Genomic DNA, 23,978 nt, shown 5'->3' with positions numbered 1-23,978 from the left:
TCTGGTGAATGAATCTAAGCATTTTGAAGATTTTTGAAGATTAATTAAGGCATTAAGAACCAGGCAAAGATAACTCTTCTTCACTTAAGGAAAAACATGTGAATGAGAATCAGTTTATTGAAAAATAGTTTTGATGGATTTCCTATATTCTCAACTCTTTTAAGAGAAAGTGAGTTTCGTTATGTACGTTATTCCCGTGTGTTAAAACTAAATTAATTAAACAAGAAGTTAGCATTTAAAGACTAATGCAGGAACATTGCAATAAAACCGTTATACAAAATAACATTTTTCTGTGTTGCAAATATTCTTACTAAATGGTAGAAATAAGCTGTGTTCTAATTTGCTCACGGAGTATTTGGTGACAACATAGAGTCCTGCTAGCCATATAGAAAAATTGAAACTTTAAATTAAGACCCATAATAAATCAATAAATTTATAATGATCACAGTAATATGTGTAAAATTCCACCAAGCAAAATCCAATAACAAGTGTGAATATGACAGATAAAATGATTGTCTTCAGTAAACCTCCAGGCTTCAGGGACAGTGAGAGCTTACATATTTACAGACTTAGCAAGTTCATTATTTCTTTTAGCTTTCATGACTAAATATTATATTTCCATATATTTCATTGAGATACTTTAGTCTTTAGCCTAAAGTCTCTTAATGTAATTTTTATACAGAAGAAGCTAATCAAGGCTTTTCATACAAATTTTGTCAAGAGTTATATTTTAGTAGTTTACCTTTTGCTGGAAAGAAAGGGAATGGTGGGACAAGGTTTTTTTCCTTCCAGTGTTCCTGAAGATATTGGAGTAATAAAACTTTATTTTCTATATTTAGAAAACACTAGAAAGGTCCTTTAATTATATGCGAATTTGATTTTGTAATTCAAGTTTCTCAACACTGTGCTGTTACGTGTAACCAGATGACCAAAAACTATTTCTTGAGACTCGATAATGCCTAGGATGACATCTGGGTCAGAATCTTTCCAGCTCTGAGGAGTTCTGTTCTAGAGAAGACACAGGTTAGGTGTGTTTGCACTTTCTGTGGCCTGTTAGACGTGAGATCTGATTTTCTACTTGTGGTTGGTTAGGATGTGAGAGGCAGGCTAGCTGTTGGTATCACACTCACTCTTCTTGCGTGGCCAGCCTGCAGTCAGCTTGGAGGCATAGCTGAGCCATCCCACATCTCCTATTGGCACCTGAAGGAACTACTGGTGATTGTGTTCAATAATCCTGATTTATAACAGTCTGACATGAGGCTGTGATTTCCTGAGGGCATCTGCTTCTCTGTAGGTTTCTACAAGGAGCCCTTTTGCACCTTTTCATTGGGGTTGGGACACAGAGGACCCATACCAAAAAGTGGCACATGTCAATAAGCAATTCATGCCCTTTCAGGAGCTAAGTCATCTCTTAGTGTCTCTGCTGACCCTCATCAACGGCACCAAGGAGTGAAAGTTGCTGAGGCTGTAGGTAAGATGCTTGGAAGGACCGAGCCTGCGCTCTCAAGGCTCTTGTGCCGAACCACTCCATGGTTGTTGGGTGGATGGCAGGGACTTCCCTTTGGAGAGGTGCTTCATGCAGCTTTAATGTTTAGACTTCAGGAGGAAAAAAAAAAAAAAGGAGTGAAGAATACAAGTTGTTCTGCCTGGGAGAGGCTGGCTCCACCGGCACGCTGGCAGGTAGGCTGCCAAAGCAGTGACAGCGCAAGAAACCTGCCTTATTTTGCAAAGCTTTTGTATCGGTGGCTGTGGGAAAGTTTTGCAATCGCCATAAGAAGGAAATCCAAGGTTTAAAAAAAACATGTGGTGAAGTGCTCCACTTCTCGGAGTAGGCAGAGCTTTTGGCGTGACGTTGTGCTGGCTCCAAGCCTGGAAGCCCTCGGGCACGGGAAAGAAACAGCCTGACATTGCACTGACACAAAGTAAGTTCTCTCTCTGCCTCTCCCTGCCTCTCCACACCCTCCCTTCCTGCTTCTTTCCTTTAGTTTGTTTGTTTGTTTAGTTTTTATGTGCTAGTGCAGGCTTTTTGCATGTCTCATTGTCACTAAACTTGAAGCAGGTTATGAAAAGTGCAAAGATACAATTTGGCAAATTCAATACATTATTTTAAAGAATAAGCACTGTGGAAAGTGGGATGTTTTACCTCTCCATACAAAAACTATTACTTACCATGAATTCAAAAATGGAATCTTTTATTATTTTTCTTGCTTCATTTAATTTTAAATACCACCGGTGTCAATGATTCACTGGTTTGCCAAAGTTCAGATTTTCATAGAGTGGTTATGTCAAATGTTATTGCTTGATTAGATGTAAAAGAAGTGTTTCTACAATTTAATGTTTTCTAGAAGTTTAATGTAGATGTTTCATCTGGCACCATAGATGAAATTTTATATTTAAAATTAAATATTGTGAAAAGAAACTGTCACTGATTTAGATACTGTTTATTTAACAGAGTCAGATGTTTCACAAAGTTAATCATCAGCAACATACAAATCAATAAAGAATGTATTTGCTTTAGAAAACTCTGTCTTTCAACTCCTATCCTATAAAGATTGGGGTAAGTCTGAATTCACCATACTTTAATTACCTATAGCTTATTTTTTCAATGCTTTTTGACTTGTGAGCTGCTGAAGATGATCTAAGGAAGGTTAGGTCCTTTTAGAAATTTCATATGTGGGTTAGTCTGAAATATATATTTGTTTGCTTTTCACAGTCCCTTTTGGTGGATCCTACTGAAGTAGAATTTGGAACTAAAATCTACAAAATTTAAGTTAGACATCTTATGAGGCTTTATATCTCTTTATTAGACATTAGTGTTATTTTCAGTCATTAGGGGTAACTTTTAGGGGGCTGTTGGGTTGCTAAGAGAGTGTTGTCCTTTCTGGGCATGGGTGGACATTTCTCAGGGAATCCAGGTTGCTCCAGGGCATCTTGCTTTGGAGAACTGAACTCTCCAGAGGAACTGAGGGTCATTTGCAGGTTAACCTGGGACCCTGCCACATCCCTACCACTCCAGTGTCAAAAATCCCTCATGGCACTTGAATGGGCTCCACTCATGGATCAGTTGGTCTCTGGGGCCTGCAGGAGGAAAACTTTGAGAAGTTCCCAGGGGAATTAAATAGAATGGCATTTCTAAGATTACAGTGTCTTGGGGGGAAAACAATGTCTTGACATATGTTCCTCTGTACTCCTCTAATATATGTGCCAACACAGATTAGAGCTGACTAATTGATTTTGGTACTATTGCATCAGTTTTCCAAGAGAAGAACTTGGCAATAGCTCTTTTTGAGTTGTTATCATTCCAGATCTCTCTGTATTAGCTGGTTTCCCCTGATCAGTTTACTCTACATCAGCCAACATAGCTAAGATGACTCCTTACATCAGAGCCAATTTTTAAACAGAAAATTTTAGAAGTCTAGTTAAAATAACTACATTTATCATCTCTCCTGCGGGAATTTGTGAAGGCTTGTGGAGTTATAGACAATCATTACTTGTTTCCTTTGGTCACTGCTTTCTTTTTCCTTAATACATTTTTACCTACCATATCACCCTGTTTTCTTCTCTGTCCTTATTTGTGGTCTGATTCTACATGTGTCTGATATATAATGTTACTCATTGAAATGGCTGACAAAATGGTAGTGTTCACTAAGAAAATCCTCATAAATATAATATCAGAATCCTACTGGATCACACCAAAGGTCCATTTAGTCTGGGACAGTGATTAAAATTCTCAAGGAGAATTTAAGAATTGGTTCAAACATGCTGAAGATGTTTCTCTGACAGACTCTCCTAAGCCTCCAGCTACACAGGGACTTCACTTCTCCACAAAGATGTCTAAAAACTGTCAGCAAGTTGCCTCTAAATTTTCCGTCTATCCAAGAAGGTCCTGAAGTCCTTTAAAAAGCAGATTTTACTGATCAGGTGCACCAGTCCTTAATTTGATACAATAACACTTTGAATACTCTTTAATGTCCACCTGAGAAAAGGTATCAATGGGTAGATATCTCAAGTAGTGTCTTGTCATTGAGTATGTCTGAAAAGCATTGGAACCTGTGTTCTTACGCAAATAATAGTTAAACACAGTGATATTTTTCAAACAGGAAGACCTACATATCAGACCTGGAGGAGGAATACCATGGACAGGCCAATCTCTGCTGGCCAACTTAAAGAAAAGTCACTCTTCCAGGACAGCGATGGCAGCGTGGTCCCTGCCAAAACCCCGTGCCATAACTGTTCAAAGCTAAAGGTATGAAGAGGAGCCCTCACCACCTATTTTCTCTGGAATACCAAACTGTGAAGTTCTATCAAAATTCAGTTGGTTCTGTGTGACACTGTTTGACACTGTATGTGTTGGAAACAATGCTCTGGGCTTCATCCAAAGCAGCGTGGGCAGCACACTCTACCCTGCTCTGGTGAGACACCACCTGCAGTGCTGCATCCAGTTCTGGGGGCCCCGGCACAGGAAGGACATGGACCTGTTGAAACAAGTCCAGAGGAGGCCACCAAGTTGGTTAGAGGAATGGAGCACCTCTGCTGTGAGGAAAGGCTGAGAAAGTTGGGATTGTTCAGCCTGGAAAAGAGAAGGCTTTGGGAACACCTAATTGTGGCTTTCCAGTGCCTGAAGGGAGCCTACAAGGAAGATGGAGAGAGACTATTTACAAGGGCCTGGAGTGACAGGAAAAGGGAGAATGGATTCAAACTGACAGAGATTAGGTTTAGATTAGATATTAGGAAGAAATTCTTTACTGTGAGGGTGATGAGGCACTGGCACAGGTTGCCCAGAGAAGCTGTGGATGCCCCATCCCTGGAAGTATTTAAGGCCAGGTTGGATGGGGCTCTGAACAACGTGGTCTAGTGGAAGGTGTCCCTGCCCATGGCAGAGGGGGTTTGAACTAGGTGATCTTTAAGGTCCCTTCCAACCAAAACCATTCTGATTCCATAGTTGTGAATCCAAGCACACCAAAGTCAATAAATGTTCTCAGAAGTTAAAAAGTGAGACCATATTTTACTAACAAATCATTTAGAGGTGCTCTACAGTCACAGTGGTAGTTGCAGTTATATCTTTCAATTCAAGTCTTTTAGAACAGGAGTCATACTGTGATAATAACTACCATTAATGAATGATATTTGCTACAAATTTCCCCAAAGGAAGGAAACAGCTAAAACAGTATGTGGTAGAAAGCTAGAAGGTGCATGCAATCAATGTCAATTTTCCTTTTCTTTGCAGTATAAGAGTTTTTGGAGGCCACCCTGAAAAGGAAAGTAAAATCTTCTGTTTTAATGAAAACAATAAGAAGATTCTCTTCACAGAGAATTAGAAAGCAAAGCACATGATTTCTGTATTTCTTGAGTGGGTTGCTCAGGCATCCAACCATGAAGCAAAAATTATTTCTTTGCAAACTCAATTATTTTCTCTCTTCAGATATTTCTTGGAGCTCTAGCTTTTTCCTTTTTTGCCAAAGGATTTTCTGGAAGCTACATGAAGAGCATGTCCAGTCAAATTGAAAGGAGATTTGAAATCTCATCATCAATTGTTGGAATTATTGATGGCAGCTTTGAGATAGGTATGAGTACTTCCTTTGAAAGTGGATAAGTACTGCTTCTTAGCACAGTTTCTCCTCAAAAATAAATCACTTTTTGTGCTGGTTCTCTCTCCTGTTGACGCAGGTAACTTAATGGTGATGGTGCTGGTGAGCTATCTTGGACCAAGAGTTCATCGACCAAAAATAATTGCTGTTGGGTGTCTCATCATGTCCTTAGGAGCATTTTTGTCAGTGATGCCTCAGTTCCTAATGGGCCGGTAAATATGGAAGAGTTTTCACATTGTGCACTAATTAAACTTGATCATAGGAAGTGTTTTCTAATCATAAACCTGAGTTAAAAGCTTGACAATGGTGGTTTCTTCCAGGTAGCAGGAAGGCTTTAATGGGTGAAATTTTTAGTATTGACTCTCTGATTTCCTCTCTGAAAGCTTACCTCTTTCTACAGGTAAGAAAGAGAGAAGCCCCAGGCCTCTACAGAACTTATACATAATTAGGTAGAAAGTGGGTGGAATTTTTCATCAGGGATGGATATATATGTGTATATATATACACATATATTTTTTTAGATGTTTTCCTTTTTTTTCCTTCTTAAATGAACTGTAGTAAGACCTTGATGGAAAAGGTTGCTTTCTCCATGATGACTTTCTCCATAAGCTCTTCAAAACTATGAAGATTTGTGTCTATCTCTACTGAACTGAGGGAAAGTTAATCATCTAAATACCCCTTCACATCTAAGCTTTAGTGCTTACATAATTGTCAGAAGCAGGTCATACTTGTCCAATCATTTGGCATTCTTACTGATTAGTAGCTGAAAATAAAACCCCTCTGTCCCTCAAAAGTTAAAATTGATTTGGGCATCTTCTTTAGTTCCATGACCAATACCTCTGATAAGGAGGGCATGGAAAGAATCATATCTGAGGATCACGATATGGAAAGTGGCCACAGTCACTGTGGGGGAACCTGCACTGCAGGGGACAGCAAAGGCCAGAAGCAGAGCTATGGAAATCTCTGATTTAACCCAAACTCAGAGACAGGTTCAGAACATCACCCATTCACCAAACACTGAGCAAAACCCAGTGGCCACAGGGACCTCACTGTCATCCATCACAATATTGAAGCTGATGGCACAGTCAGAGGGAATATCTGCTCTCCATTTATCACAATGCAGCATAAATGTACTCCAACTGGCTTCAATTTACTTGGCAGAATTGTTGTAGATGGCCTAATGCAGACAAACTGGCATGTGTTAAAAACAGCCTGTGTTAATCTCTATTGACACAGGAAGGTCACTGCTAGATCCTTAGCTATCTAATTTTACACTAGCAGAGAAATCTCCATGTTACACCTCTGCCACATAAGGGAGAAAGAGTTACCAGCATGGAAAAACATCAACACTGTTGTATATAGACAGATGTGGATGGACTCTGCCTCTGTCCTGCAGTCTAAGGAGTCATCTCTTAATCCCTGGAAGAATCTTTTTTGCTCTTTAGCTCAACAAAATATTGGTGTTGGAATCATCAGATCATTTGAAGAAGGTATTAAGATACCTATCTTTAAGCAAAGCACTGGAAATGGGCTGCCCCTTCACTTTGCCTGCCAGTAGCAGGAATGAGCACTTATGAACACAAGGCTCATACACACTTCCTACAGAGCAGAGTCTTTCACGTGTCAGTTGTATTTTACACAGTTGTTTTCCAGTTACAATTATGAAAGGATAACTGTTAGCATGGACAACTCCACCACGAGTGTATCAGCTTGCTCCCCAGCATCCTCCGGGGGCCATCCAGTCACAGATGCTACGGAAACACCCAGCACGACGGAAAATGTTGGTAAGCAAAAGCTCTGATGATGGATTCCCTTCTTCTTCTTGTCCCCATTTTGTACACCCTCTTTTACTGGAAAGCAGTAAAATCCCTGTAGAAACCATGATATATACAAACCCACCCAATAATGACTGTTAAACCCCATATTTTATGTAACTTCACTGTTGCAATAAAGTATTGCCAGAACTATGCTCACAGAAATGTCAATGTTTGTGGCCTGCAGAATGTGAGAAAACAACAAATTCCTATCTATGGCTCTTTGTGTTGATGGGGAACCTTTTACGTGGAATTGGGGAAGCACCAATTATGCCACTGGGAGTTTCATATCTGGATGATTTTTCTAAGGAAGAAAATTCAGCGTTTTACATAGGTAATATACAAATCAGTGATTTTGATGCTAAACATTCTTTTCTTTAACATTTCTATAGCCAAGCAAATTTAAAAAAAAATCTATCTACTCTATTCTGGATAATTTTTTATTGTACAGAGACAAAAAACAGTGCAAAAGAGATCTCATGTTAATTTTCTAAGACTATTTTCCAGATGGTCCTTTTGTTTTCCCCAAGCGGCTTCTGCTACATGTGTGCCTGTTTTCTCTGTGATGAAGAGAAACATAATCAAATATTCATTTCTCCAAAGTGCAAAGTCATATCTGCCTTATCTGGCATATCATCCTCAACACCACAGCTTCAGAGGATAAATTTCTGCCTAATCACTGTTTCACGGATAAGGAAAAGATCCTTAATGTTAGGATCTGTAATGTGAGCACAGTAATATAAATGTGGTTCAGAAGCTCTTACCTGACTTTTTGAGTTTTACAGGCAGAACACTTCTTTCAAAAGCTTTTTAAAGTCACTAGTTACCAAAAGGAAAACACCACCTTGCCTGGGTGTTGTAACAAATCCCTTCTAATTGGGATTTTGTTGTTCTTGTTTTTTATGGCAGATAACCTATTGCCCAAGACAGAAAGACTTACACCCACGCTAATTAATTTGCTGGCAAACTGCTTTGAAAGCATGAGGTGTTTGTGTGGCTGAGGGAGGTCAAAACTGTGGCCTGAAGTAAACTTGATGAAATTGAGCTGGTCATAAAGAGAGTAAGACACAGTTTCAGGAGGAGCTCAGTATGTAATGCTACAGGGTAAGGCCGTGGCAAATGTCTTAACCTGGGGATAAGGAAATCTGTATTTTGAAGAAAATAGGGGACTAGCTGTCAAAAACAAGTGTTCCACACAGAAGTTATCCGAAATATTTGTAATCGCCTCTGAGCTTCTGATTAGAGGTATTTTTAAAACTTCAGCTGAATTTTTTTCCTGTCAGAGTCTGATCTGGGAGAGACTGACACAGGTTGAGGACTATTGAGGAAGTGAGATTAAAAATATGAACTAGACAGAGAGAATAGCATGGCTTCAGCCAAAATGAAAATTTGTTTGGGTTATGCAAGTGTAATAAAGTATTTAATTTACAGAATATTAAAATATTTCTTTTTTACATTCAGAATAACAATTTTCAGTCTCTTATTCCATTTTGGTGGACTGAACCTATTTGCAAAAACATGAATGTTGAAATAATCTTTTTCATAGAGCTGGAATTTCTTTTCTTGACTAACTTTAATTTTTTTCTATGTCTTATTTTTTATCAGATGCATGAATCAATTTAGGATCAGTGTTTTTGTAAAATACAAAAAAATAAAGTTGTCCTATAGTAAAAAAGTCAGTCAAGACTTGTTGATGAATTTTTACCATTGATCTCATTATTTGACCCTAAACAAGAAGTTTGTTTCCTGTCTCTCCTTTTTATTTTGCCCTTAGATGTTGAGTAAAAGCATAAGCTACTTTGAGGCAGAGACAGCATTTTCTTAATGCAATGCATTAGAACCTCTTTGATAGAGTTGTACTGTCATAATAGTACCAGAGTTGCCACAGAAAGGAACAGAAAAGAAAAAATTAGCATATTTGTTAAGCTGAAAGAATTTACTGCAAAAGTTCTTGATGATAAGCTGAGTAATCACCAGATTCAGAAGACAGTTTGCAAAACCAATTCCCTCTCTCTGGAGGAAAAGCTCTTCAATAGAACAATGCAGTAGGATTTACAGAGCATAGTACTGAATATGGGTGAGAAGTGACAGGCATTTGGTCAATAATTCCTTCTTTTCTAATAGAATTAAGCCTTCTCTAACTTGAAACAGCTCCCAGGTGGCAGTTCCATGCTAGAATTCAGAAATCCAAATCACTGACCTGTTACCTCCTCACAACTAAACTTCAATTGATCAAAACAAGTGGCAAGGGAATGTGAGGACTTACACTTCAATTATTTTGAGGATATTTTAATTTTGTGTTGATTGCCAGCAGCGGTAACCAAAATCATGTTGTGCTGTTATTTACATAGCCAGCCAGCAAGAATGCAGCCTGGCTTCCAAGGTTTCTGCTAGTCTTCCTAGCTTATTCATTTGCTCCTAGAGGCACCCCACCTTGTGCTGATCCCATGTCATCTGCTTTCTAAGCAGAGACAGGGCAGAAAATGGAAGGCTCAGACAGGGCAGTAGCAAAACTGAAACGTGATTTTAAAGATGGCACTACTTAATCACTAAATTTCTTGGTTTGGTTTTTACAGCCACGTCAGCATGTATTGACACAACAGTTCACTGATTTGCTTGTTCTGGTGTTGAATGATTCAACAAAGATTCTGCCTAATGAACTTTGACCACACACAGGGATGCTTATGTCTCCTTGTTGCCCACTGAAAATATTCTCAGGGTCCTGTACCTAATTCCATCTCCACACACTTTTATTGTTCTTGCCATCCCAAACCGCAGAGATGTGCCTTCTTATAAGCACATTGTCAGATCAACCACTGATCTTAGAATTAAGGGACCTAAACACATAGTACAGGGAAAAGCCCTGGCTTGTACAATCACAGAACATCCTGCAAGCTGGAAATAGAGTCTCTGTTGGACTTGTGGCACCTCCAGCAGGCCTAGAGTTGGATGGTCATTAATTAGCTGGCACAAGCGGAACAATGCAACTACAAGAACTGAAAAGTAGGGAGGGGGAGAGATAAAAGCCATTGCAATGCTATTCTCTTTCTTCCTGTTCCTTCCAAGACAAGAATCTTGCCAATGAATTGCACACAAGGGTCCACGTGAGACCTTCTATGTCGCAGCTATGGCTTATGGCAGCTTATAGCTTATATTCCTGCTGCTCAGGAGCTTCCCATTAGACATTCCCTAATTGCCAGCACCCCTCTTTTGTCTCCTCCTTCCTCTCTCCTTTCCTTGCCCTCAGAGAAGAAGACTTGCCTTGTCCTCCCAGTGTTTTGCTCACTCTCATGTGCTGACTCTCTTCTCTCATAGGCCTGGTGAGATCCTCGGGCATGTTTGGGCCAACCCTGGGCTTCCTGCTTGGCTCTTTCTGTGCCAGCCTCTGGGTTGACATTGGTGTTGTGGATACTGGTAAGAGGTCGTGGGGTGGTGTGTTAATCAAGAAGGTGGCTGGATGTAGGAACCTGAATGCCAAGAAGTACCTTCCCAGTTTACTGCTTCAAAAAGAGAGGCTCTCAGAGAGCTTTTCCCAGTCAAAAGGTGGTGTTGTTTACATTTTAATATCTGCCATGTTGTAGTGTGACTGGAATAGTCCTTGATGGAAGAGCCCTATTCCCACTGCATCTCTTTTTATGCTTGCACACACAATTAATTGTTGCACCCTTGCTGTGCAGCAGAGAAAATATTAGTGAATGAAAGACCATCCTCACATTGAGGGAACAATGAAAGGCTCATGAAAGCCTTTAAACACTTGGCAAAAATTAGGTTCTCTTAAGAAGGATGCACCAAAGATTCATATAAAAACTTATTTCATTGTTCAAATCACTTACAAGTCTGTAATCCCAGGGAACATTTGAGGAAATTTAGGGAAAAAATGTTTGGGGATGAAAGAAGGGCTTGACAGTGGGAAACTGAGAAAGGAAGTTCTTTTTGGGTGGTGAAGGGTCTTCTTGCCCATCACTCATTCCCACAGAAAGTATTGGAAGATTGGGGCAATAAAATGCCACCACAGGCCTGAATGGAGATATCTATTTGCAATTGCATAGGACTGATTCACTTCCAGGGACGGGTCATTCACAAGTTGCCCAGAGAAGCTGAGGATACCCCATCCCTGAAAGTTTCAAGGCCACATTGGATGGATTTCTGAGCAACCTGGTCTAGTGGAAGGTGTCTCTGCCTATGGCAGTGGAGTTGGAATTAAATGATCTTTAAAGATCCCTTCCAACCCAAATGATTCTGTGATTCTGTAATTCTATAATTTGAAACAAACTGCATTCCAAGTCTTTGTGTGGAACATAAATCACCTCTGTTCTGGTCTTTAAATCATATATATATAAGGATATCTGTAGTAATTGCTCTGCATGATATTTAATATCTTTTCCTGTCTTTCTGTATTTTACAGATGCCATCAGCATAAATCCTAAGGATACCCGTTGGGTTGGTGCCTGGTGGCTTGGGTTGCTTATCTGTGGATCAGTCAACTTCATTGCTTCATTGCCTTTCTGGTTTTTGCCTTACTCCATACCAAAAGAAGGAGAGAATCAAAACCAGAAGATTAGTCATTTATCTGTTCAAGGAGATCACTGTAAAATAGACCCCCCAGCTCAGCCACAGTTAAAATTCTCAGAGGCAGTAAAAGGTGAAAGATTATCACCCAAATGTTTGCATGCAAATTCTATTTCATAAGTTCATTCTGAGCTGAGCAGGGACTTGCACAACCTTCAGCAAAATGCGTGTTTCTGCAGTGCAAATGATGTTGTCAAAGACAACAAAAATGTTGTCTTTGATTTGCACTATTATAATTACATGCTGAGGGCATGTTTCAGTCCTCTCCTTATGTCAGACAGCTAGAAAAAGCTTGTGCTGTCGCTCTGAGCATCAGAGATCCTCAGTTCATAGTTGTCAGATGATCCATAGCTGGCAGGCCACTGTTTCCCTGAGGCCTACAAATGGTAAGGAAACATGGGGCTAAGTACTACATCGGCTCTTGGAGGGATTTCTCTGGATTCGTAGCTCCTGTGTACGAGCTCAGGGACGCTGAGTTAACCTTGTGTAGGCAATGTCAGACCCAACGACCCCTTGCTTTTCTTTTAATATTTTTATTGTAAGACCCAAGGTCTTATCTGTGTGTGTGCTTGTGGACCCCTACAGCAGATGTGTTTTGAAGTGTCATCTTTTAGGCAAGTGTGCCAAGAACCAGGCTACAGTCCAAATGCAGGTTTTTGTGTTCACTTTAATTTAATGGATTTCAGTATTCTCATCAAGTGTCTCAGGAATGATTCCAGCCTTTTTCTGGGTCAGGCGCTCCCTTTCTCTGAATGTCACCCTAATGTGGGGCTCTTGTGTGGTTTGTGAAGGCTCCTGCTTTAGGCACCAAATTTTACATTATAGGGGGGTCTTAATGCTCTGTACAGGCATCGAGAAGCCATGTTGGTACCTGTAATGAAGAGTCCTGTGTCACACACAAGACAATGTAGGATTTCTAATTCCCACTTCAGCATCCTCTGCGCCATTTGGCCTTGCTGCTCCTGTAAGGAATGTGTGGGCAATGAGGAAAACTCTCACTTGAACAAGTATATGTTTTGGTAGGCACAGAATTATAACCTGCAATGCAGCCAGTAATTAAATCAAAATTAATTTTACTATCTAAAGGATATCAAAACAACTCTTCTCTGTGTTTAGCAGGCTGTACAGCATATACCTCTCCATTGCAGATTTCTTGCCAGCTCTGAGGAAACTGTTTGGAAATTCAATTTTCCTGGTGTACATCTTCCTTACTATTCTGCAGTATAATGCTCTTGTTGGGATTATAACCTACGAGACAAAGTTTATGGAGCAACAATTTAATGTATCTGTGGCAAGAGCCATCTTTCTAATTGGTAGGTACCTGTTCTCCTTTCAAATTCCAATGTCAAAAAGGAAGCTTTTCTTTGTTATTTTGCCTTCATTTTTAGGAGGAGCTTATGTGAAGTTTTTGGTTAAAAAGAAAGTATTTAGTGGTTTATTAATTTTCCTACCATATTTTGAAAATGGAGGTTAATTTTAGTGTTAATTTTCCTGGTGTTCCTAATTCAGTGATCTAGAGGATTATTGGAACAGGGTGGAAGATTTTTGCATAGTGAGGTTTGGGTTATGTATCTGCTTCTGTGAGCAAAAACTACACATAAGCTGCAACAAAGTAACAACTAAAAGAGGAAAAGATAATTTCAAAAGTCTAATGAAATGTGTGATTTTTTTTCCTTTTCAGAATAACACTTACATATAAATGTCCTTCCATTTTGATTACAAATGCAAATTTCATAACCAATAAGAAACCAAAATGTAAAATTTTGAGTCACTTCATTCATTTCAAAGCTCTTTTTCTATTTACCAGTTCCCTCAAAAAAATAAGTCCTTTGTACTGTTCAGGAAAAAAGAAATGCTGAAATTATATTAATCTTACAGTGATTGTCTCATAATTTGGTAGGAAAACCAGGGTATTACAGGTCATTGCAGAACTGATATTGCATTAGTTTGATCTGAAGGCACCAGGCTTTGGTCAGGTACAAATGTGGGAAGAACACTCTTTTTCCTATCTTTTTTTTCTGGCTGTAGAGAAAGTTTCACCAAAAAAAAGTGCCCAAAAAACACAACCAACCGAAAAAGCACACAGAGAAAGGCAAAGCCCTCCCAGTAAAACCCTGTTAGAGCTCTCTGTTCAGCACATAAATGTTAGGGTTGGTGCTTGTGAAATACTGAACAGATTAAATCTAAATACAAATCTTCTCATGATTCACTCTCAGATCTAAATGGAATCCAGCCCAGAACCTGATGTACCATCCTTTTATGTTCCATTTCGGAGACTTTTTCGTAACTTTCACAGAGTTAAATATTATATTTTATTTTAGATGAAGGAGTGCCCATAAGCTAAGACATTTATCTCCTTTACTCCAGTTTCTAACAGGCCACCGTATAGGTTTTATTATATCAGGATACATACAAAAACCAGGAATATTGAGGAACTAAGCTTTCAAAGTCATAATATGACTTGAAAAAGAAAATGGGGAAGTATGTAAAATTACTAAAAGGTAATAAAAAGTCTCAGAACCTCAAAGGATCAGCTGGTAAACAACTGAGTATCTGATATTTTGAAAATACTAGAACAAGATATTTTTTCTTGAAAGGGTCAGCGCAAGTGAGAGCCGTTAAAATTTTTATTATCTTCTATTTGCAGGTGTGATACTTTTACCCATCACGATCCTGGGGATGTTTCTAGGAGGCTTTCTGATCAAGAAATTCAAACTTCACATAACAGAAATGACGAAGTTCGCTTGCATCACCTTTGTAGCAGCGTATTTGTTAAACCTCCTGTACTTCACGTGCAGCTGTGAGGTGCTCCAGGTGGCCGGTTTGACAACGCCCTACTCTGGGTTTGTATCCCCCTGGGTTTGTGCGGGTTGTGTCATTTGTCACAGTTGATTTCTGCCCTGTGCAGGACATGGTGCATGACCTGGGTTCTCTACTCCCACAGCCTCCACTGGGTTTGTAACCTCCTTCTGAGCTACAAAGCTTCTGCTCTAGAAGACATCTAAATTTGGATTTGGATGACTTCTGAGATGTGTCTTGTCTATTGCTTTACTGTAGCATATTGCTATATCCATTTAAATATGTATGTCTTTAAATACAACAGATTTTTGTTGCAATTGATCTGTGTTAGGCCATTTGCTGCATCAATCAGTGGGATTTCATCTGCAGTGGAGCTGCTGTGATTATATCATTTTACCACTTCTTTGAGAGTTATGCACACAAGAAAATCCTAGGTTTGCACAGACTTGTCAGGCTGAAATGATACCTAGTGTGGGGAATGGGCAGAATATACTGATTTTGTTTTTCAAATGTGTTTTTCAAATTTTGAGATTTAAAACCAGACATTTCTTCTGTTTCTAAAGTATCCATTTCTATTTTTCTAAATTCTATATTGCAAGGATATTGATGATATACCTCTGTATTCTGGCAAATTACTGATTAGGGTGAAATTTATCAGAGGCAAATTAAATTTTTATATTCTATTTCAAAGCTTGAATTTAAAGCCAGTCTCCTCCTATCATGTAGGGAGTGGGATGTAAGAAAAATGTTGAAAGTGACTTCCCCATAGTCCACACTGCCTCTAGAAAGGACCATCCACTAGATCAGTAGTTATCAGCCTGCATGGGGAGTTGCCAGCCCCCTGTGGTACCTGGAGCTGTTGACCTGCCTGGTGACCCTTTTCTCAGCTGGGAGGTAGAAAGTGGTCATGGATTGTGTGCTGCACACAGATGTAAGCCATGACTGTGGTCATGCTTTCTTGAGAACGTTTTCCCAACTCTAACATCTTGCCACAATTGCCTACTGTTTAAATTTAGCTCAGTCTGGTCCAAATTTCAAGGGATTTTAAAGGATTAAACTGAATCCAGCAGGGCTTGCTACATTTTCAGTTCAGAGAGAAACTCAGCCCTGTTTTTTTTGAAACCAAGCCTATATTTGGGAAAATCTAAGTTCTCTTGGCAAACCTAACATCCAGTTCAACTTTGAACTTAGTTACGTAAAAGGTGTCAGAGGTTTGTGCAGTGGAGATAACTCTGGTTGAGTAAAACATCTGATACTGTAGAGTGAACTAAAAATAAGCAGAAACAACCAGACAACATATATTGAAAGACCAAATACAGTTTCTCCAGGAGAACTGAGACTGCAGAATTTAGCATGTGCTAGGATTGCTCTGGTTAAACAACAGATTTACTGTTTTACCTGTTTAACAATCTGTATTTTGAAGACAAGAAACTGCCTAATGAGGGATAAATCCCTCGGTTATTTTTCCTTTCTAAAAGGCTTAGGGGAAATGTAGCCTACTTAATGTGTGGTTTTGATCGAGGGGTACAGAGTAAGGAGGAAAAAAAGGCAAATTTTGGACACTTTTTCCTTTACATTGTGAGTGACTTGGAAGCAGGGGTGATTTGTAGATGGTTGACTCCTAACACTTTCTGAAAATTGAGCCCTGTCAACACACCTGCAGAGTTAATACCCACTTTTTAATTTCTCAAATCTAGTTGTCACCTATTTAACAATTTGGGACCTGATTTTGATTTCTCTTCTAGGAATTTTGGTAAAAGTGAAAGCTATGAAAATCCATGATAGAATACAAGAAATGAGATTTGATAAGAAATGGGTCTCAAGCCTGTCCCAAGTCCCAGTGCAGGGCTGCTACTGTTGGATATGGTCAGAGCTAAGAGAGAAGCAACACTTCTCGCTCAGACTCACACAGCTTTCATTGCCACATCCGGTGAAAAAAATGTAAAGGACATCTTGCTGCTGCAGTTTTATGTAGTTTCATATCACCATTTCTAGCACCCAGCTTTTCTGTGACATCCTACTGCTAAGGAAAAGCATGGCCTTTTCTCAGACCATGTCCCATCCTAGGGATGATTTTCTTTTTCTTGGAGTGAGTTTTTGAATGGGAAAATAATACCAAATATTCCCTCCCAGCCAAGAATACCTATGCCTTTTCAGTTCCATGCCTTTTCCATAATAAAATTTCCATTCAATAAAAATGTTAATGCTTGATGAAAAACCTCAAGAGACCTTTGGTTTAGCTGAAATTACCTTAGTCTCCATATGACAACTTCACAGTCCATGGGATGGTAGCAGATACTTGTTCATGTTCGTCACTTTACTTTCTCCATGTTTTTCCTGCCTACTTCCTAATATTTTTTTTAGACTATATAATTTGACTAAATAATTCTCTTATTTCTTTCTGTTGCCCTCCAGAATAGAGCATCTTTCCTCCACCAAGAACATCTACATGGCCAGTTGCAACACTGACTGCAGCTGCAACCTGGATCAGTGGGACCCCGTATGTGGGGATGATGGGATCACATACATGACAGCCTGCTTTGCAGGATGTAAATCATCAACTGGGACAGGAAAGAATATGGTAAATACATTAACAGGCCTATTTACTATGACCTGTTGCAATTAGACAGGGGGTAATGGTTTTAAATTAAAAGAGGGTAGATTTAGACTAGATATGGGGAAGGCATCTTTTATGTTGAGGGTGATGAAACACTGGCACAGGTTGCCCAGAGAGGTGGTGAATGCCCCATCCCTGGAAACATTCAAGTTCAGGTTGGATGGGCCTTTGAGCAACCTGATCTAAATGAAGATGTTCCTGCCTATTGCAGGGGGATGGCCTAGATGGCCTTTAAAGGCTCTTTCCAACCTGAACTATTCTATTATTCTGTGATTATAGATATAGCCAGATTTCTCCAGCTATTAATTTTTTGGCTTTGTGATTCAGAAATCTTGTAGACATTCTGTATGGTTTAACTTTACAGAGTGCAAGACTGCAGGGAGGGTTTTTAAAATATTTGGGGTGAGGTAAGCGAGCTATTCAGAAAAGATGTGAAAAATTCAGACTCTAAATTTATATTTCTTGAATCCTTTTATTTAGATTTTTAAAAATTTATTGTCTTCTCAGGAGGATGACCATAAACTTTATGCTTTATGTTTCTCAGTAGATCTTTTTAATGTGTGTTTACAACACAGCTAAGAGGAGTTTGCTTTAGGTGCCCATTACTACTCTGTTATAGTAGCAAATCCTGTGGTGCAAACCCTGACATGCAGCAGACCTGTATAAACTTCTCAGTGCTGGTTTTGCAAACTGTTACAGATCATACTGGAACCGTGTGCTCTCCTGGGCTGCCACAGCTCAGAAAATCAAGTCATAACACTAAATTGTACAGCTGAGAGATCCTGTAAATATACAACCGGACATTTTGGTCAATGTATCAGCAGCAAAGCCATTTCCAGGACTTAAAGCAATCCTACCTGGGCAAGACCATTAAAATCAGTAGGTCTGCAGAAGTGTCTGCAAATGGCCATGTCTTCTGGCAGAAGCAAAATTGTCTTTATGTAACAATATCGAAAAAGATGAGCAACATTTTCAGGCTTATATCCGTATATTCCAGCAATATTCTCTTGCTTCACTTCAGGAAAATTGGCTTCCAAACTCATGTCTCCTGCTAACTTCAAAGTTCACTCTCAGTTGAGCACCAAATGCTGTTTTAGATACAGAATGATAGGTAGGTGTGATTGCATCATTGGGTCCACATCTATATTTTTTTGTTGTTACTCATCTGCTTCACAGGGTACCTGAGCAGAATGGCTGGATAATAGTTTCATGTCTGATTTTTTTTAGCTTTGGCCCATTTTAAGCACACACAGAAGACCTTCTGTTCTAGCAATGACATGGCTGAAACTAGAGTCACAGTTGCTTTGTGTCTCTGGAGCAGCTCAGAGTGGCTGGAGCATACCAATGAACCTGGCTATCAGTCTGTAAAGATGATCAGGGGGGTTCTTTCTGCATAAACAGCAGCCTGGCTGTTATGGGGAGTGAAAAATCTAGCTACTAAAATTGTTTTCTGCCACTGAATTCTGAATAAATAAATTATTCTTCTCATCTTCTCCTTTCAGGTGTTTCACAATTGCAGCTGTGTGGAAGGACAAGGGCACGGGCTTGGCAATTCCTCTGCAGTGTTGGGACAATGCCAAAGAGAAAGCTGTACCAAAGCCTTTCCCTATTTTTTAGCATTACAGACTGCATGTGCATTTGTTTTAGCCTTAGGAGGCACTCCTACATACATGATTATGTTTAGGTAAAATACTTTAACTTACCTTGATCATAAAGCTTGGGGAAAGAGAAACAGATTATGGAACCTACTATTTCATTCCTATTCTGAGAAATGGCTGGCTGACAAAATAAGGCCCCTGAGGATTTACCTGTACTCTGAAATCCACCTCTGTTCAGAGGCACAGCAAAATGTCTATCCAACAATTTAATTCCAATTTGAGGCTGAGTAGATACTCTGGTGATGAAACGGGTGGGCATTATGCTGATCCTGAATGTTAGTTTTCATTTCTAGTGATAGAGATATTTTTAACAGGGCACTGAACTTGAAATAAGATGCAGTGCTAAACCATGTCCAAGGTGACTGTGCTGTTCATATTACTCAGGAGAAAAACGTTCACTTTTGTTAAGCTTAGTGGCCTCACAATGTCTTCTGTGTTGTGAGAAGTCTGATACTCCCATTTTCTCCTTCAGCTGGTATAAACAGAACTACGTCTGCAGGAATATCTTTTAAATTTTGATTCCTTCAGTTGGAAAGCAGCACTGCTATTTTACACTCAGAAGAAAAGATGGTGTTCTGTGTCTTTCACATGGAAGTTTCTCTCCCCTCATGCTCACGGGTGAATTGCAATCAGTGCACATGACCAGATAACTTGTCTAAGCTGCTGATTCCTCTGCAGTATTTCTAAGGGTATAAGTAATTTTTAGCACATGCCTGGGTTATGGACAAGGCTCACTTTGCTGGCCAGTTTTCAGAACACTAATGTGCACAATGAGAAGCCTTTCATGTTAATGCTGAAGAGACCATACACCAATGCATAAACTCCAGCTCAGGGAGCAGGCTGGCCACAGCAAGGCCCCCTCCTGCCCCTGTGCCAGCTCAGCACTCCTGTCAATTCTTCCAGTTCACCTGAAGGACACAGGCTGCTTTCCACTGGTAGGAATGAGGTGCTTTTGTAGCCAGATAACTCATATTTGCTGTCTCTGTGTAAAATGCTAGAGGCAAGGGTGTGCTTAACCTGAATGCAGAACTGCACACCCTTGTTCCCTCTGATCATCACTGCATATCTAAAGCCCCTTCTAAAGCAAGACAGCTTCTTGGAGCTTAACTTATTTACGTGAACTGTCTAGTTTTAGTTGGTTCACTATAATTTTCCTGTGCATTGTCTCCCAAAAGCATTTGCAACCTGTTTTCCTTGGGTTCAAGATCAATTTCTGTAAATTGTCCCATTTATTTCAATGAGAGTTCACCCTTGGAAGGAGAATCTGCATTGGAACATTAACTTTGGTGAATGTTTTCGATTAGGGTTTGAGTGGGCTCTGTTAGGTGAGTCACAGCACTTTTGCATGGGGCATGTACAGATGTTCACAGCATGACTGTAGCTATGTTACTTTGTTGTTCCTCAAAACAATGCACCATTTTTATTTCCTTTCCAGATCTGTTTCACCAGACCTGAAATCCTTTGCTGTTGGGATTGAAACTTTGGGTGGTAGAGTACTAGGTAAGACTTCATTTCTTTGTGGGAATCAAGTGGGTAATCAAAGGGGTAGACCAAAGTCAGCCAGTGCAGTGCCCTTGCTCCAGATGAGAACAAAATAAAGTTTCCAAAATTTTTCCTTGTAAGCAGACTGCATTTCAAAGTGTTTGGAGAAGCTTTCTGCGTGTTTTCTGATATGTAATTACATATTATGATTATCTCTTTAGAGTTTTTTATTCTATACAACAAAATAATCAGGCAAAGGAAGGAAATTTCATTCTCCATTTCTTTTGGAGTGAGTTTTTTGATTCATGGAAACAACTACCTGAGTTTGATCAGTCTACATATCCTTAACAACCTATGCTCCCTTTTGCTGACCATTTTTCACTTAAAGCTCCTGTGTACTCTGACAAATATTTTGTTTCTTTAGTTTATCTGCAATAAAAAACCAAGTGTTCAGATATGTGGTCTACCCTGCCTCAAGCAAATCTTTTCTCATCTTCCCTTGTTTGCTGCTTTTTGAAATCTCACCCAAGTAGTCATTTGGATCTCTTTTCTAATGTCCATATTTTAGCTGAATGCTGAAGAGAATCAATCTTCTGCTTTTATGAACCAGTTTGCTTCACAAAATTGCACATTATCCCTCAAACAGCTTCCTGATCATATTAAAGCATTATGACTGTCTAAAAGGAATTCTTTCAATAGTACATAAGTAATACACCTACTACCTAGTGGCTAATTTCAGCCTTTTGCACTCCACTGAGCATTTTTAATGGCAAACTGAATAGATACATTAGTATACACAAACATTAATATGTCATGGCACGTAAATCCACACAGGGTACTGCAAAAGAGATGTTGGTTGTATTATTTGTTTAAACAACAGAAGTTATACTTCTAATAAAAATGCCATTAAAGTGAATTGCTGACATTTAACTTGCTGAATATAGTTAAGGTATAGTCTTCCATCATTTCATCTCCCTCTAAGTAGACATTTAAATATTTTCACAAATCTTGATTTTTCAAAGCTGGAGCGGGATGTTTAGTTCCATTTTATGCAGCCATAATTCAGAAACTCTGAGATTCATTTCCTCATTTCTTTACATGACATCACATTATGAGATCTTCATACCTGAGATCATGTAACAAAAATCTTCCTTGCAGGAGGACTCCCAGCCCCTATTTATTTTGGTGCCTTGATAGATCAGACCTGCTTGAAATGGGGGACAAAAAGCTGTGGGGGATCTGGATCTTGCCGGGTATATGACACGAAAGAATTCAGGTAAGTTGAACCTTTATTAAGGGGTTGGGAATTTGGTTTCTGAGGCAGCTTTGGGCACTGAGGACCAAGGTGTTCTTTCCTTGTGTCCACTGTCTACAGACTGATTAGGATACTAACAGCATAAAAACTCCTTATTTAACTAGACCTTAATAGATCAAATAAGCCAAATAATTTTGATTCAATCTGACATATAAAATTGCAATACACTTCCTTAAGTTGCTTGAACTAGTTCTATTATTGAAGCACTGAATAATATAATAAGTGCACTGAGTAACTCTGTGACACTTTGGCTTTTTGGAAGCCTCAAAAACTGTGGAGTAAGTGTAGCACTGAAGATGCTCTTCCACATCCCTCATTTATTTGCTTCATATTGTATAAGACACGTCACAAAATCCACTTGGAGAGAGGACCCAAATGACTGATGGTGCACAGAGAACTGGGGCCAGGAGCACTCAGTGTGCCAGTGAGGAACTGGGGGAAGATGGGGACTACAGGCAGAAAGCCCCAGCTGGTGGAGCTCCTCTTGTCTCAGCCCTAAAATATAGTCTGCTGAATGGGAGCACACTCCAGACATTTCTGCTAGAAGCAAGACCTGATTAGGGCCTCCCTGGTGCTAATATTATGAGGTCATTTGTTTTGCCTGTTATTTCTTACTTTAAAATGTGAAGCAGTACCTGGCTGAGAAGAAATGGTTTTGTCAAACCACACTTTATGTCTTACTTGTTTCCACTCGGAATTGGCAAGCTTTATTAATATAAAAATATTTTGTCCCTTTTTTTCTCCCTAGAAAAGTCTATCTTGGCCTCATTGCAGGACTGAGGGCAGGATGCTGTGTCTTGTACATAGTGCTCTCTGTTTTAATAATGAAACACTTCAAACCGGAAGGCAAAGAGATGACAGATATTAAAAATACAGAGAGACCAACCAGCAAAGAACTAGATACTGCCAACAAAAAAGACATTCTTCCTGGTGCAAGAACGTCAGAGGAGAGTGAGGAAACTTTTATGTAAAAAAGAAACAAGATCTTTTCTCCCTATGCTTCAAAAGGACAAAAGGAGTTTAACTACTGACTTGAACAGCTAGTTTACATTTTGGGGGTTCAAAAAATATCTTTGAAACATTGACTTTTTATTTGCTTTACCCTGTCCTCTTCCTTTCCTCATCTGAAGCAACAATAAGGGGAAAAAATGTTCAAAATTTTGAGGAACTCTCCCATCCTCTTACTCGTATCCCTTTCTAGACCAACAGTAAGACAAACCAAAATTTTGCAAGTGTCATGAATTTGATTATGATTGGAAAATTAGAAAGAAGAAATCCAGAATAAGCTCTTTTGACATTTTTCCCCAACTTGCTCTAAATGGCCAATAAAGTCTCACTTGCCCGGTTGCTCTGACAGCCTTTGCTGTGGGGTTTGTGACCAGAGCTAGTTGTTCCAGGCTGGATACCATGTCCCACAGTCAGGTGGGAGTCCCAGGGCTGTCACTGAGCACCCTCTGAACTCAAATTACTCAACAGCTCCAGGGTTTGACTTGAAAATGTTAAACAGTCAAAAATGGGAAGCAAATGAAGAAAGTGGTGAATTAATTTTGCAGCACATCTCAGTAATGGGTTTAAGCAAAATTACTCTGAACTGATGCAATGTGTGTGTGTGTGTGTGTGTGTGTGTGTAGGAAAGGGAAGGGGGGCCACTATATTTATATACCATTTTCTTCCTTGTTTAAGTAACCTTCAGTAGACCTTGAAATATGGTACTGAAAACTTGCAAATACATGGCTTTCCACAGGCAACATTGTCCAGAGAGAAACTTCAGTAACAGATTCTTCCAACAGTTATTACTAAGAAAAGTCTTTAAAAATACTTGAAGTGTCATATTTTGTTGCAGCCCTCGTGATATACCTTTGCAATAGAAGGAAACCTGCCTGGTAAGATCACCGTAGGTTTTGCCTCCAATAACACAGCCACTTTACTTTATTTTCTGGAGGGTGTCTCTGCTCCCCGCAGTCCTGTGCATAAATCTGAAACTAGGAAACAAGCTTTCTTTCCTAATCTTAAACTTCCTTGGGACTTGGAATAGAGCACTGTGGTAACGTAAAGAAAATCTACTACACTTTTTCTGAGGAAGTAGCAGATCAGAGGGCTAAAGAGAGGGATTCTCTATGTCAAATGCTTTTCTGA

At 39.5% G+C, this 23,978-nt stretch overlaps 1 protein-coding gene across 5 annotated transcripts; it reads left to right on the top strand.

The window, feature by feature from the left end:
• Positions 1-1,687: 1,687 nt before the first annotated feature.
• On the top strand, positions 1,688-23,098 carry LOC113975543 (solute carrier organic anion transporter family member 1C1-like). Of its 5 annotated transcripts, XM_027699686.1 has the most exons (16): positions 1,690-1,922; positions 2,453-2,557; positions 4,101-4,246; positions 5,423-5,564; positions 5,668-5,800; positions 7,242-7,372; positions 7,590-7,736; positions 10,718-10,816; positions 11,808-12,044; positions 13,120-13,284; positions 14,619-14,814; positions 17,186-17,351; positions 18,890-19,071; positions 20,481-20,545; positions 21,686-21,803; positions 22,591-23,098. In XM_027699686.1, exons 3-16 carry the CDS (start codon positions 4,136-4,138, stop codon positions 22,811-22,813), a joined length of 2,115 nt encoding a protein of 704 aa, XP_027555487.1. In that variant the 5' UTR covers positions 1,690-1,922; positions 2,453-2,557; positions 4,101-4,135; the 3' UTR covers positions 22,814-23,098. The 5 variants fall into 5 exon arrangements, with proteins under 5 accessions (XP_027555490.1, XP_027555489.1, XP_027555487.1 ...); XM_027699689.1 differs by lacking the exon at positions 7,590-7,736 and having other exon boundaries at positions 1,688-1,922; XM_027699688.1 differs by lacking the exon at positions 2,453-2,557 and having other exon boundaries at positions 1,689-1,922.
• Positions 23,099-23,978: the final 880 nt, after the last annotated feature.

This window comes from Neopelma chrysocephalum, unplaced genomic scaffold (genome assembly GCF_003984885.1).
Source record: "Neopelma chrysocephalum unplaced genomic scaffold, ASM398488v2 Primary Assembly neopelma1_139, whole genome shotgun sequence".
NCBI classification, from domain to species: Eukaryota; Metazoa; Chordata; class Aves; order Passeriformes; family Pipridae; genus Neopelma; species Neopelma chrysocephalum.
The sequence above is the reverse complement of the archived record's forward strand: the minus strand, read 5'-3'. Positions and strand labels throughout refer to the sequence as shown.

Coding starts and splice junctions, on each gene's coding strand:
- LOC113975543 (XM_027699688.1), top strand. CDS start 4,136: ATGGACAGGCCAATCTCTGCTGGCCAACTTAAAGAAAAGTCACTCTTC. Junction 19,072..20,480: donor ACATACATGATTATGTTTAG/GTAAAATACTTT, acceptor TTTCCTTTCCAG/ATCTGTTTCACCAGACCTGA. Junction 20,546..21,685: donor TTTGGGTGGTAGAGTACTAG/GTAAGACTTCAT, acceptor TCTTCCTTGCAG/GAGGACTCCCAGCCCCTATT.